The sequence below is a fragment of the Ursus americanus genome, chromosome 13, assembly GCF_024610735.1.
Source record: "Ursus americanus isolate L20-20 chromosome 13, mUrsAme1.1.p, whole genome shotgun sequence".
NCBI lineage: Eukaryota > Metazoa > Chordata > Mammalia > Carnivora > Ursidae > Ursus > Ursus americanus.
Window position 1 is genome coordinate 20,617,680 of NC_142139.1, and position 15,847 is coordinate 20,633,526.

General features: G+C 34.7%; 1 protein-coding gene across 3 annotated transcripts in view; it reads right to left on the reverse strand.

The window, feature by feature from the left end:
- MFSD8 (major facilitator superfamily domain containing 8) overlaps positions 1 to 15,847 on the reverse strand; it is a 35,566-nt gene that overhangs the window by 5,256 nt on the left and 14,463 nt on the right. For 2 of the 3 annotated variants that reach the window (XM_045799004.2, XM_045799005.2), the window contains 7 exons: positions 15,153 to 15,266; positions 12,968 to 13,112; positions 12,213 to 12,268; positions 7,309 to 7,417; positions 4,664 to 4,798; positions 885 to 988; positions 549 to 796 (listed from right to left, as the gene is read on the reverse strand). In XM_045799004.2, coding sequence (XP_045654960.2) covers positions 549 to 796; positions 885 to 988; positions 4,664 to 4,798; positions 7,309 to 7,417; positions 12,213 to 12,268; positions 12,968 to 13,112; positions 15,153 to 15,266 — 911 coding nt within the window. The remainder of the gene's footprint in view (positions 1 to 548; positions 797 to 884; positions 989 to 4,663; positions 4,799 to 7,308; positions 7,418 to 12,212; positions 12,269 to 12,967; positions 13,113 to 15,152; positions 15,267 to 15,847) is intronic. The other variant, XM_087866435.1, reaches the window with a different exon arrangement.

A 15,847-nucleotide genomic window follows, 5' to 3' on the forward strand; every position in this document is an offset into this window, starting at 1 on the left:
AAATGTTTTACCTACTATTATAGCTTAAAAACACAGTATTAAAAATTTTCTCTTCTCTTTGTCTTATTTCAATAGAAACACTAATTTCTGCCCTGAAAATGTAAAACTATCAGTGTAATTTTTAAGGAAGAAAAATAGTATTTTCACTTGTGACCATTTAAACAACTTCTATTACAAAGATAAGTCAGAAATAAAACTTGGGGGGCATCTGGGTGGCTCAGTTGGTTGAGCGTCCAACTCTTGGTTTTGGCTCAGATCATGATCTCACGGTTGTGAGATCAAGCCCTGTGTCAGGCTCTGTGCTCAGCACAGAGTCGGCTTGAGATTCTCTCCATCTCCCTCTACCCCTCCCCTCACTCCAGTGCTTGCTCTCTTTCTCTCTCTCTGTCTCTCTAAAATAAAATAAATAAAATCATTAAAAAAAAGTGCTGAATATGATAAAAATCCACCAAGTCAGCTTGTGTAAAAATAAAGAATGGTAGCAAAAAACGTGAGTGCTTACAACTATATTTCATATTGCAAGAGCAATATCAGGGTAACTGACTCACCTGAGGTTTTGGTCCCAGAATTTTTGAATATAACGTATAGGACATAACATTACAGGATGGATAGCCTATTCCAATTAGCGCAGCTGATGTGAGGAACTGCGCCAGATGGATCATGGGAATATACAAGCACCAGGCTTGTTCAATTGGGCAACCAGTTGGTTCTTCATTGTGATCTTCCCTTGGAGATTTCCAAAGAGCAATAATGATTTCCCCAAATGTGGTATTAGGAATTGAATTATTATGTAAATCTGTTAAAACAAAATTAGTACAGTGCATCACTTGCCAATTCTAGATGAATAACAGGGGCTAACATTATAGAATTGTATACGGCTATACCTTCCCACTGTATTTTGGGAAACTGATTTCCCCAAGGTAACAAGATAAAGAAGCCAACCCATACAACGATGAGTCCTCCCAGTAGAATAGCACGCTCGCCAATCCTGTTAAAGAACAGAAACTCTGTAATTTAAAAATAAAACAGTATTACATAGTTTCATTATTTTTATATTTTAAAAACTATGATAAAATATCTTGATCCTTTTAGTTATATACCAATTAATATGAATGTTAAATATAATTTTCCACTAAAAAGAACCAAGTGATTTCAGATCTAGAACAGAAAATGTATATGATGAGCCTGGAGGGGTGCTTGGGTGGCTGTCAATTAGGTGTCTGCCTTTGGATCAGGTCCAGGATCTCAGGGTCCTGGAATCAAGCCCCAAGATGGGCTCCCCACTCTACAGGGAGTCTACTTCTCCTTCTGCCCCTTCCCTGCTCCTGCTCTCTCTCTCTCTCTCTTGAATACATACATATATACATAAATAAATAAATCTTAAAAATTGAGTCTAGATATTTTTTCATACCAGAGGGTATAGATGCTAGCAGTGACTACTAGGTACTCCTAGTACCTAGATAAAGGTACTCTGAGTCAATTTGAAGATGCTGACCAAAAACACTGAACAGTGTGAACATCAAAAATAATAGTAACGACAACAGATTAAAACACATAAAAATGTTATAATCTATGAATTCATATTATATTAAAATAAAATACTCTTGGTTCCCTTTAAAGGATGTTAGGAAGCCAACTCATTATTTAAAAAATCAGTTAATAAAAGGAAATAGTCATCTTGTCTTTCCTATACAAACTGTACCTCAAGATAGCCAAATAATTGGTGATGAGAAGGTTCTCTTTAAAGAAAAGATTCCAAAAAGTTAAAGACATGATAGAATTAAAAACCAGCATTGTGCAGTGACCTATTAATAAATTAATGAATCTAGGAATGCTCGATAGTCACTAACAGTATAAAAAGAGATAAATAAAATGTAACATGTCTTGTGATGTAAGCACATAATACCACCTATAAAGTATACTCTTGCCAAAAAATTGAACTCAAATTTCATCAAGCTTCTAGACCTGAGGACCAATTTTTTAGAAATATAGTAAACACAGGAAAATGTTAAAAAAACAAAAAACAGAAAACCACCACAGGGATTCCATCAGCAAGATCTAAAATGTGAGAAACTATAAAGCATACATCCTGGTTTCTTCAATTGGGAAGGGGAAAAAAAAGAGAGAGAAAGATGGAAAATGTATAGACTCAGAGATTTAAGAAACTTAAGAGCCTGAGTCAAGTAAGTTGTGAAACAAAATAAAACAATATGAAACAAAACAAATTTCAAAAACTATTGCAACAGTGGAGAAAATTTGAAAACTGCCTGGATATTTAGAAATGACTTGATTTTTAAATTTATTTTTGTTATTTATTTATTTATTCATTCATTCATTTATTTATTTTTAAAGATTTATTTGTTGGCGGGGGGATAAGAGAGCGCACAGGTGCATGCACTGGGGAGAGGGGCAGAGGAAGAGAAACTCAAGCAGGCTCCCTGCTGAGCCCGCAGCCGAGGAAGGGCTCTATTTCACAACTCTGAAATCATGACCTGAGCCAAAATAAGAGTTGGTTGCTTAACTGACCAAGCCATCCAGGCGCCCCCACGGTTAACTTTTAGAGATACATACTGAAATATTTATGGAAGACATGAAATGATATCTGAGATTGGCCTCAAAATAATCCACATATAGGGGATAGGGAGGGTGGAGTAGGTAGAGGTATAGATGAATCACAATTATCCAAGGATTGGTAAATGTTGAAGTTGGGTAATAGATATTAGAAATTCAGTACATGATGCCCTCTATTCCCTTGTATATGTTAGAAAATCTCCATAATAAAAGTGAAATATACAAACATATCCAAAGACTCCCTAAAACAAAATAAACAAACCCAAACACTTCACATCACCCTCAGAATACCTGTAAGTTCTCACATCTTTCTAACCTGATGTTCTCCCATTTGCCATTTCTTTCATTCTGCTCTGGCCAAACTTGCCTTCCTGCTTCTAACACTGCCACTCTCTCCCAACCCTGCCCTTGCTACTCTTTATTCTCTTCCTCTCTCCGTTCTTCATAGTACTTTTTACTACCTGACTTCATATTTTTGTTTATTAGTTTTCCCACCCAAAAGAATACAAGTTCTTTGAAGGTATGGAATTGGACAATCTGTAAGATTGCCTATCAGCAAGACTGCCCTACTCTGTAATGCATTTACTATTATTTAATTTTGAGTTTAAATCTGTGTCTATGTTTGTATCTATATCTTGGCCCCTCTATTTGGCTCTATAAGCATAGGAATCCTCATAGTATCTCCCATTGTACCTAACCCTACACACTGACTCAAGACTTGTTAATTGATTTTAGAACTTTATAAAGTTCTAAAGTATTATTTTTTAAAAGATTTAAAAAATTTATTTACTTGAAAGAAAGAGGGAGTGAGAGAGAGAGCATGAGCAGGAGGTGGGAGAGGGAAAAGCAGTCTCGATCCAGGACCCCGGGATCACGACCTGAGCAGAAGGCAGACGCTTAACTGACTGAGCCACCCAGGTGCCCCTAAAGTTATTATTAAAGTATTATTAAAAGCATTTTAGGAATAATTAAATTGTTAGAATTGTCTAAATTCATCAACTAATGTCCCACCTCAGACTATATGAACGAACTTAATTTTATACAAGCACTTCCCCCAAAGCATGTTCATTACAGTTGTAGTTTTACAAAATGCTTCTTTAAAACAATGTTCTTGGTGTGCCTGGGTGGCTCAGTTTGTTAAGTGCCTGCCTTCGGCTCAGGTTGAGATCCTGGGATCCTGGGATCGATGCCAGCAGCAGGCTCCCTACTCAGCAGGGTATCTGCTTCTCGCTTCCCTCTCTCATGCTCCTGCTCTCTCTCAATCTCTCTCTCAAATAAATAAATAAAATCTTTTAAAAAAATTTAAAAAAAGATAACAGGGGCGCCTGGGTGGCACAGCGGTTAAGCATCTGCCTTCGGCTCAGGGCGTGATCCCGGCGTTATGGGATCGAGCCCCACATCACGCTCCTCCTCTATGAGCCTGCTTCTTCCTCTCCCACTCCCCCTGCTTGTGTTCCCTCTCTTGCTGGCTGTCTCTATATCTGTCAAATAAATAAGTAAAATCTTAAAATAAATAAATAAATAAATAAATAAATAAATAAATAAATAAATAAATAAATAAAATAAAAAAAGATAACAATGTTCTGTGATCAAAATTACAAGTAACTTTGAGAAATGCTACATGTCTTCGTCATTATGGTGATATTATATATATGTACTAAAGATTTGGAAGGTTTAGAGTACAGAAGTTTGGTAATTTTAACCAGAATTTTCCAGACCTAGCCATTAAATCTTTTCTGTTGCACAACATATATTACCATACAGCAGAATATAGTTTTATAAAATACGCTTTTAGAAATAAAACATAATGCACAAAAGATACGTTATAAGAAATTAATTCACTTTGTAAAATATCTTGCTTTACCAAAGAATATGCCATATGGTATAGAAATAGCATGCCCCCTTAATAAACTTTAAATCTGTTTGCAAACATTCAAGGACTAAAAGTAATACATAATGAGAGAAAAACTTTAAGTTATTTTACTAACACACTTGTTTACGTTGTTAGCTCTGTTTCATGTTTCACTTTAAAAAAAGTTTTAAAAGTCTATTTTAAAAGTCACTGAAACAAAACCAAAGACACATAACTTACTTCTTGGAAAGTAATTTAATCACCATGAAAATAATAACCGCCTCAACTCCAAGGGCAGCAAGTATTATTCCATCATATAATACAGCTTGTTCTCTAGTCCAGGCATACATATCCATTGTTAATGGAGTAACGATTCTAAGAAAAACAAAAATATTATTCTTATTAAAATCATAGTCATTATAAAAGTAAAACAGAAGCTTTAATAATGATACTGATACATTCAAGAATTTGCATCCCTTTTAGCAATGACATCAGCTCATGTATACCTAAAAAAAAATTAACACATTTTAAGCACATTTTGTTGTTAGATGCACAAGCTACTAAGTTTGGCTGTTTGTATTTTTATTTACTTATATTTATTTTAATTACATAAGTAATATATCTACATTGCAAAAAGCCTGAAGGACAGGAAAAGAAACAAACCAACTGTAATTCTTACCATTCTAACTAACTAGTCATAAATTGGCTTAAATTAATTTCTTTTTAATTTCACTGAAATAAGTAATAACATAATAGTAATGTTACTATTATTGTTATTAGAAACTTGTTGGATTTTGTTTCTTCTTCAGTCTCTTTCATCCCTATTTCTGAATGTATTCCTTTCCCTACTTCTTTTTTTTTTAAAGATTTTATTTATTTGAGAGAGAGAGAGAAAGAGACAGAGAAGGAGCAGCGGGAGGGGTGGGGGGGGGGGGAGGGAAAAGCAGACTTCTCTCTGAGCAGGGAGCCCGACGTGAGGCTCAATCCCCAGACTCCGGGATCATGACCTGAGCGGAAGGCAGAAGCTTAACTGACTGAGCCACCCAGGCGCCGCTCTTTCCCTACTTCTGAACGTTGTTCTTCTTTTATATGACTGTCTCCTTCCTTGCCAAGCTTCTTTTCCTACTCTCTATCTCCTCTATTAACTGGCTACAAAATGGAATTGAAATGCATTTAAGACATTCATTCTTAAAAAAAAAAAAAAAAGAACATCACCATTTTTAATTTTAAATTCAGAACAGCTGATGTGGAAAATGTTTGGTAGTTTCTCAATAAGTTAAACATAGAATTACCATATCGTTCAGCAAATCCACCTCTAGTATATAACCAAAAGAACTGAAAGCAGGGACTCAAAGAGATAACTGTACACCAATATTCATCACAGCATCACAGCATTATTCACAAGTGCCAAAAATGGAAATAACCCAAATGTCCACTGATAGATGAATGGATAAATGAACTGGTATATACACACAATGGAATATTATTTAGCCATAAAAGGTATGAAATTCAGATACATGCTACAACATGGATGAACCTTAAAAACATCTTGCTAAGTGAAATAAGCAAGACACAAAAGGACAAAAGGAAATGTGTTGTATAATTCCATTTATTTGAGGTATATAGATCGGGCAAACTCATAGAGAAAGTAGAATACAAACTCATAGAGAAAGTAGAATACAGACGGGGAATGGGGACTTACTGTTTAATGGGTGTAGAACTTCTGTTTGGAGTGATGAAAAGATTCTGGCAATGGATAGGGGCTATGGTGTACAACATTTGTGAATACAATTAATGCCACTGAACCATATAATTAAAAATAGTTAAAATGGTACCTTTTACGTTGTGTATATTTTACCACAATTTTAAAAAATGCCCCCAAAATCAGATGAACTAAAACTTTCACATATCTCAATAATTTTAAAAATAAAAAAATCAAGCAAATCTACATGTCCTGGCATAAAAATGTTACAATTATTGACAAAGGAATAAACCAAATTTTCAAATGATGTCCATATTCTATGTTGATTTAATACACACACACACACACACCACTACTTAGAGTTGTATAGAAAAAATATTTGAAAAATTAATACTGAAGTATTAGCAGTGGTTACTTTCAGGGAAAGAAGAGGATGTGGAGATACAGTTGCAGTGTATAGAGTATTTATACCAGGAATGTACTATTTTTACAATATAATGGAAAGACATTTTAAAAATAAAAAAGCCATATGATAGGAGCACCTGGGTGGCTCAGTTGTTAAGCATCTGCCTTTGGCTCAGGTCACGATCCCAGGGTTCTGGGATCGAGCCCCGAGTCAGGCTACCCGCTTGGCTGGAGCCTGCTTCTCCCTTTCCTACTCCCCCCGCTTGTGTCCTCTCTCTCGCTTGCTCTCTCTCTCTGTCAAATAAATAAATAAAATCTTAAAAAAAAAGCCATATGATAGCTAAAGGTCAACAAAACCTACACAAAGCAGAGATTTTGTAATATATTAGTTTTCTTCAGGATCAGAGCTTAAATAGAATTAACGCTGCCAGACTGAACCCCATACACGTAAATACAGTTATATAGCTTAAAGTTAACTAAATCATGGTACCAAAGTTTTAGAACTATATTAAATATATATATAAAACTCAGAAAAAGAAAAGAAAGACTAGTGAAACAGATTCCTTTATAAGGAAGTGAGATAAAGTAGTAAGAGTACAGCCAGAAAATTAACTGTATTGAGGTTAAAAGCATAAAATTTATATATACTTTTTACATCATGACAAAAAAATATGCCTTACATAAAGTTTATGAGAACATCAATATACCTGATTAATGTTGCATTAAGAAATACAGGTTATTTACATAATATGATTTGATGAGACAGAATAAAACTTACGTTTCAAAAAGGGCAAAGATAAATAGAACCACAAAAAACAGTACATTGGTGGCCACAACGGCAACTTGATCAATATTTCCTTGGGGAACCTGAGCTTCATCTGTACTTGCTATAATAAACAGGAGAAAAATTATATTACTTAAACATCTAATTTTTCTTATGACACTAAAATAACGTAGAAATTATATGTAGCAAATTCTATGACTAAACATTTAAAATCACTTTTAGGCTCAAAGCAATTTAAAAGTAATGATTTATATGACAGAAGTAATTTTTATTTTCTTTAAAGATTTTATTTATTTATTTGAGAGAGAGAGCACAAGCAGGGGGAGCTACAGAGGGAGAGGGAGAAGCAGACTCCCCGCTGAGCAGGGAGCCTGACCCGGTGCTCAATCCCAGGATGATCCCGGGATCAGGACCTGAGCTGAAGGCAGACGCTTAACCGACTGAGCCACCCAAGTGCCCCAACAGAAATAATTTTTAAATGGCATTTAAAAATTAAGTGAATTTTCTTCCCAGGAGCTATACTTTTAATTCTGTTATCTATAGGAAATGCTCATATTTTCTATTAGCTTTCTCTCAATCCAAAATAGGAACTCTATAAAACGATCTCATACTAAAAATATTTCCTTTAAATTTCCATTGCATGGGGCGCCTGGGTGGCTCAGTCATTAAGCGTCTGCCTTCGGCTCAGGGTGTGATCCCAGGGTCCTGGGATCAAGCCCCACATCAGGCTCCTCCACTGGGAGCCTGCTTCTTCCTCTCCCATTCCCCCTGCTTGTGTTCCCTCTCTCACTGGCTGTCTCTCTCTCTGTGTCAAATAAATAAATAAATAAATAAATAAATAAATAAATAAATAAATAAAATCTTAAAAAAAAAAAAATTTCCATTGCAGTCGCCTGGGTGGCTCAGTCGATTAAGGGTCCGACTCTTGGTTTCCGGCTCAAGTCATGATCTCAGGGTCATGAGATTGAGCCCTGCATCAGGCTCTGCATTTCAGTGTGGAGTCTGCTTTAGATTCTCTCTCCCTTCCCTCTGCCTCTCCCCCTTGGTGCACTCTCTCTTTCTCGCTCTCAGTAAATAAAATCTTAAAAAAAAAAAAAATTCCACTTCAAGTTTTTTTCCTATTTCACCTAAATCTTAAATTTACAAGGATTTCAATGAAGACCTCAAATAGTTTATTAAATCAGTTAGTTCTATGATTCACTTCAATGGATATATATTTTGAATTCCAATGCTATGTGAAATTAGTATTAGTAAATATCCTTATGTTATTAGCACAATTTTCAAAGTCCTTCTGTTACTATTTATATTTTTATAAAGAAATCTGGGGCGCCCGGGTGGCGCAGTCATTAAGCGTCTGCCTTCGGCTCAGGGCGTGATCCCAGCGTTCTGGGATTGAGTCCCACATAAGGCTTCTCCACTAGGAGCCTGCTTCTTCCTCTCCCACTCACCCTGCTTGTGTTCCCTCTCTCGCTGGCTGTCTCTCTCTGTCAAATAAATAAATAAAATCTTAAAAAAAAAAAAGAAATCTATTTTGCAAATAACCACCAAGATTTGATGGTGGTTTTATAAATTAGGAGGGCAAAGTGAGTGTATTGACTTATCTTGAACTGTGTAGTTAAGCTGCACACTCAATATTAGCTATTCCTGATTTAACTGAGAAGTGTGAAGCCATATATATCTACTTATATACATTTGCCATGCTATTTTATAATTGACCCACTTTGTCAGAGTAAACCAGGCAAGTAATTCAGGAGTGTGCTTGTTCATTTTATACTATCTTTAAGTGTATGTGTAGCAGCAGGGGGCAAGGGGCTACTTCCCTCAGACACGGTAAGTTTTTCTAACTTTTTTCATCATAGTGCTTGCCTTTACATCTCAGGATTCCGGACTCTGGTCCTTGTGGGCCTTGTATTATTTTGGATAGACCTCCCTGATTTTCAATCACCATCTAGAAGCCAGTCTATGCTCCTCTGAATCAAAAAGCAACACTGCCCCAAGTCAGACTGGAGTTTGCTTCGTATGTGGTTAGTTTCCTGCAGCCTCCACCCACTACTGGCTTCATCGGTAAAGCTCGGAAATGTTGCATTCTAGACTGTGAGGACTGACTGGGGATCCGAATTATAAGAATTTTTAAGAAAAGAATACATTCATATACTGATTCAAAGACTTTAGAATTAGAAATTATAATCTATCCAATGATAGCATTTTTAATAATAGGGGAAAAGCGGACACGTTTTATTTAAATACTTACAGAAATTTAAAAATGACTTTTGTTTTGGAAGTCATTTTGAAGTCCCTAGAATTCTTAAGAAAGAAAATAAATCTGGCCTTTCTAAACTCTCATTTGTGCTTTAGGGCAGTGCTGTGCAACAGAACTCTGACATGATGGAAATGTTCTTTCCCTGTGTTGTCTAATACAGTTAGCCACTAGCTACATATACCCATAATTAAACACTTGAAATGTTGCTAGTGTCCCTGAGGAATTCTTAAATGTAATTTAATTTGAATTTAAATAGCCAAATGTGGCTGGTGGCTATCATACTGGACAGTATGGTTCATAGACCAGCAGCATCAGCTCCCATGATAGCTTATTATAAATGTAGATTCTCAGAAATATCACTAGGTTCGCCAGATTTAGTAAATAAAAACACAGGATACCCAGTTAAGTTTGAATTTACGATAAACAATAACTTTAAGTATTTTCTGTGCAATATTTGAAATTTAAGTATAAGAATGTTCCATGAGGCATATTTATACTAAAAGATTATTTGTAAAAATAAATAAATAAATAATAAATAAAAGATTATGTTGTTTATCTGAAATCTAAATTTAACTGGCTGGGGCATATTTACACCAAAAAATTACTCAAATTCAACTGGGCATCCTGTGTTTTATCTGACAACCCTAATTAGACCTCTCCCCAGGCTACTGATTCAGAACTGGCATTTTAACTAGGTTTCCAGGTGCTTTCTAAGCATGGTAAAGTCACTGAAGCACTGATCAATATCGTTATTCCCTTCCAACTTCTAAAAGATTTCGCTTCTGATGTACCTTCCTTTTCTCAGCACCTCATACTCACCCTCTTCAAATTGTTCATTCCTTTTACCTAATAGGTCCTTTAAGTTAGCACCCTATTTTTCATGTTTTAAGCAAAGTGGCTTACACCACCTGCTGGCACCTCCTCACCATTCTTTCTTTCCTTTCCTTTCCTTTCCTTTTCTTTCATTTTTTATTTTGAGAACTTTCAAATATATATTCAGGCCCTATATGCAACAATATTTTGCCACACTTAATTCATCTACCCTTTCCTTTCCTTTTTTCTCTCACTTTCTTTGTTGCTGTAGTGTTTTTCACTGACTTACTCTGAAATTTGTATCTCTAGCTTTGATTTCTACTGCCGAAATTACAAATGGCTTCGGCATCTTTGATTTATTCCAGTGTAGCAGTATAAATTAGCTTGATCCAAACTGAAATCATTTCCGCTGTTCAGCCAATGTCCCTTCCTAAATTCTTGTTTTCTCCCATTCTTTCATTTATCTAGACTCAAAACCTGACAGACATCTTCAACAACTTCCTCTATTCCTTAATATGCCCTATCTAATCTGTCAAAAATCTTGATTTTGTTTTTCCTTTCAAAAACTCACATCTATCTCTTCTCCATTCTTAGCTGCTGCCCTACTACAGGCCTTCACACATCTGGATTAGTCTCACATGGAATCTATTGTCCTATTTCTCCTTCATTCAAAAACTTACTAATGCTCCACTCTGCTCTCCACCTACTACTTTTAACTTTATCTTCCACTAGTTTTGTTGTGAAAAATTTAAGTAAAATGGCTATAAAAGTACTTGGTAAAATAACACTGTCTTTTTCACAACTTTACAAACTTCTTAAAGGCAAGAACCAAGTTGCAATCGTTTGCACAGAGGGGGACACTCCCCAAGGGGGACATAATTAGTACTTAAATAGTGGTTTATTTAGTAAAATATACCTACTGACCAGATTGAGTACCTACTTCTGAATCAGAGAAAGATCTACGGGATGAAAATGTACGTTTGTAGAGTATACCAAAAGAATAAAAATAGACAAGAAAAACCTATTCCCATGATTAAGGGAGTAAAGAAATGCTTAAGACAGAAAGACACATTTGGTAGGAAAGTTACTGAAATCATTCCAAAGAACTGGAGGTTTTAGGATATTGGCTGTTTACAAACAAGATGAAGTGATTTTTAGCAATGCTTTTAACCTTGCCAATCACAAACACCAAGTAACTGATCTGGGCATGCCTTTTTTATTAATTTTTTTTAATTTAAAAAAATTTTTTTTAAAAATTTTAAAAGATTTTATTTACTTATATTGAGAGAGACAGAGAGAGAGATTTACAGAACGAGTGGGGGGAGTGGCAGGTCAAGAAGCAGACTCCCCTCGAAACAGGGAGCCCTACTCAGGACACGATCCCAGGACCCTGGGATCATGACCCAAGCTGAAGGCAGATGCTTAACCGACTGAGCCACCCAGGCACTCCTGGGCATGCGTTTTTAAAAAATAATCAATTTAGGGGCGCCTGGGTGGCTCAGCCAGTTGAGTGTCTGCCTTCAGCTTGGGCCATGCTCCCAAGGTCCTGGGGTCAAGCCCTGCATTGGGCTCCCTGCTCAGTGGGGAGCCTGCTTTTCCCTCTCCCTCTGCTGCTCCCCCTGCTTGGGCTCTCTCTCTCTCTCTCAAATAAATAAATAAAATCTTAAAATAATCAATTTAGGTCAACTTTCAACTTTGAAGATCCTCCCCAGTCACCCACTGTACTGTCCTCAGAAGCAAAATCCAAATAAATATCAAACAGATAGAGTCATCCGAAAGACTTTGATAATGTTCTAGTTATTTAGTCAAACAGGTTAAATAGTACCTTCTTCAAAATTAACATTTTTACACTGTCGTCCTGAGTCATCCACACGATGTTCTCTTAAATAGAAAAACATAAGTATTGTATCCATGAAAAACTTAGTATAATAGATAAATGACTTAAATTTATTAGTACCCTTCTATTTTTGCACATTCTGATATGGTTTCTATTAGTGACTTCTGAATAATGAATTGAGATACAACCAACAAAAAGTTACAATTCTTATTATATTATCCTATAAAATGAAAAATAATTCATTCAAAAGCACACATGATCTACCTTAATAAATATTTGAAGTTTTCCAGTGATTTTAAACATTTGTTGTAAATGTTTTTGGGCCTTTGGATAAAGTACTCCAAAGAAATATAAAGTAATACAACTTCTAAGGTTTTATAAAACTTCTTCTAATAAATAAAAGATACGAGAGATATATTATAAGTAACTTTTGTATTTAAGATTGATACCAATCATTAATCTACTTAAAATGTTGCTTTCATGGTATTCCCCTACTTAGAAACCTATATTTAGTAAATCAAGATCAAAACTTGAGTCTTTAAAGACTTTATTCTCATTTATCAGATTGTCCATTATTTCAGTTATGAGTACTATATTCATTAGCTGATCAAAAAAACATGAACACAACTACAGACATCAAAAGCCAAATAAAGCCTTTATAGGAATAATTACCCTCCAATAATGATAATGCTTATTTAATTTCGCAATCTACAAAGGCAGTTTTATCATTTCTATCTAATTACCTTAACAGAACAAGGATCAGAATAATATTTAAAACTCCCAGGAACGCGCCAAGTAAAACTGGTGCTGTGTACATGTTTATCTGCAGTTTAATGGTATCCCACGTCACGCCCTTTTCTCCAATGAGAGCAAAACAAGTCTGAAAAACTTAAAATAAAATGTATACAAATGAATTATTAAGTGGGAGGCACAAGCGAAAAAAAATGTGAAAGACAGTTACCATGAGGTCGGAAGCAACATTATGGAATCATCTATCTACATCATGCATCTCAATAGAGGCAAGAAAGTCAGTTCAGGGGAAGGGGGCAAAATATTGCTTTTTCTGTATAAAGCATAGATATTCATACAGTACATAAGAGATATACAACTGATCTGTGGTATTAGGGAAAAAATGTCTAAGAAGGCTCCTTAGGGAGACAATAATGAGAAAAAGTTTGAGAACACTGATGTACATATACTCACAAAGTATTGTATATAAAGTAACTTGTCAGTATCTTCTTTTTTTAAAAATATCTCCACAAGAAATCTACATTATCCAGTTTCTTCTATAAACACATCACTATTTAAGAAACAGAATGTCACTTTTTAAGTCAATATTTCAAATTATCACTGTGTATATGGTATTTAAATTACATGTGTTTTTAAAATTTGGATCTATGGCAAAAATCAGATTGGAAGAGTACTGGTTTGCTTTCCTGATGTAGATTCTATATCTGGCTCTTCCAATAATTTACATGTAGCCTTAAGGTAAGGATGAAGTAAGATACTATATATAAAACACTTAGAACAGTGTCTAGCACATAGTAAGCATTCAATAAATGCTAGTGCTGTTAATGTGGTTATTACAGGGAAGGTCATCTAATCTTTTTCAGGCCTGTATTTACGCATCTATATATAATACAAAATATTTTAATGAGATAATCTTTAAAATACTTTTTTTTTCTTTTTGATTATTTCTCTTATTCTTAGGCTGAAAATGGGAAATCAATGAACAAAGTGATATAAATTTTAGTGCTGATCTTTTTTTTTTTTCTAATGTCCTGTCTGCCTTTATACTAGCTGGTACTGTCTGTGAACCTCAGTTTTCTTGGCTCTAAAATGCTATGAGATTTATTACATGCTTTTACCTCATTTTATTTCGTTTTATCATTATTTAATCTTTAAAATATTTCTTAGGTGGTCAAAATATTTACTGAGAACCTAAGTCTATTATTTACTGAGAACCTAAGTCTATACCAGGTACTGTGCTAGATACTGAGGACAGAGTGGTAAATGAAAAAGACCCAGACTATGTCCTCATACACTTTGTAATACAGCAGTCAGTCCAATTATTTTACATTTGTGCTTATTATATTTTACTCCAGAATACTAAACTGAAACATTAGATTTTGATGAAAGATAAATTAGATTCTCTTTTGTAGAGTTTTTTCTTGGCTATCTAAAAGGAAATAATGGAAAGGGGGTGAGGGTGAGATATTAATGATGAAGTAAATTGAGCTGGATTCAAAGTGATGATATTCATAACTGCAAAATTCAAAACACGAGCCAATTATATGACTTTTTAATGTTTTTCTAAGCAGAAAAATTACTAATTTATCTAATCAGCAAAAAACTACTTGCTCTGGGGAAGTACTAAATCTCATTAATAATGTTTTACACTCAAAGTTCAAATGACGCTTTGGAAGAAAAATGGTCTTCAAACAGTCTTTTAAAAGTTCTTTAATTTTCTTCAACTTTAGAAAAGTCTGAAAGGTATGGGCAAAGAGCAAAAAGGGTAAAGAACCTCCTATAACTTTTCTCAAATCCTCAGTCAAAAGAATTTTGTTTCTAATAAACAGGGGGGGGGGAAGCAAACTATTATGGAGATATCAAGCTAAATGATTATTTCACAGAACATATACTTTGGAGTCAAAGTTAGGTTTGAACCTCATATTTCCCATTTGTTATCTGGCTGACCTTGAATAATTTACTTAGATTCTCTATGCCTTGGTGTCCTAATCTGTAAAAGGGGACTAATATTATTTACTTTAGAGGACATTTGTTAACACATATAAAGAGCCTAGCCTCCTGTTGGATCAAAATATATTAGTTTGATTTCAGCTGTGAAGTTTTATACTTCGATTCCATTTAATATATGAACCTCAAAAGTTTTCCCAGTTCAAGTAATGACAAGTGAAAAATACCTACCTGGACCTAGAATAAAACCTAATGCTTGACATGCACTAGCGTTTGCCATGGAACTTGTTCTTTCCTGAAGGGAAGTAGCACCAGAAATATATGATCTAATAACTGCCACATTTCCTAAAAAAACACACAATAATTAAAAGTAAAAGAAAATATCCTTCAGTTTATAAAATTCAACTTAATTTGGCTTTATATAGAACAAAAATCACTGCTTCCTCTTTATGATCATACAAAGCATGTACACTGAGCAAATGTATCAATTAATGGAAAATATTGCTTTTAGTCACATGAAAACACAGTTAAAGATCTCAATGAATGAAAAAAAGGCATTACAGAAATGTTAAACTTTTTTTCTTCATTGAATACGGAGAAAGCACTGACTGAATGGCATACTACTGATTGCTACAACTAATTTTAAAACAAAGATGTCACAAACTCTGCATGCTTAGAACCCATAATATAAGAAACAGAAAAAGAAATCCACTATGAATTTGACTGAAAAAAATATATTGAAAAAAAATTTTCTTGAGTTCTTATTATGTTCAAGAGACTCTGTAAGAGGCCACAGAATATTTTAGGAAGTCATAAATTGTCTCTAATTATAAAAAGTTTACTATCTAGTTGGTGATAAAGGATGAAAACAGTGCAAAACAGAATAAAGCAAGTGCCACAGACATGCTAGAGAAAGGAAAAATCTG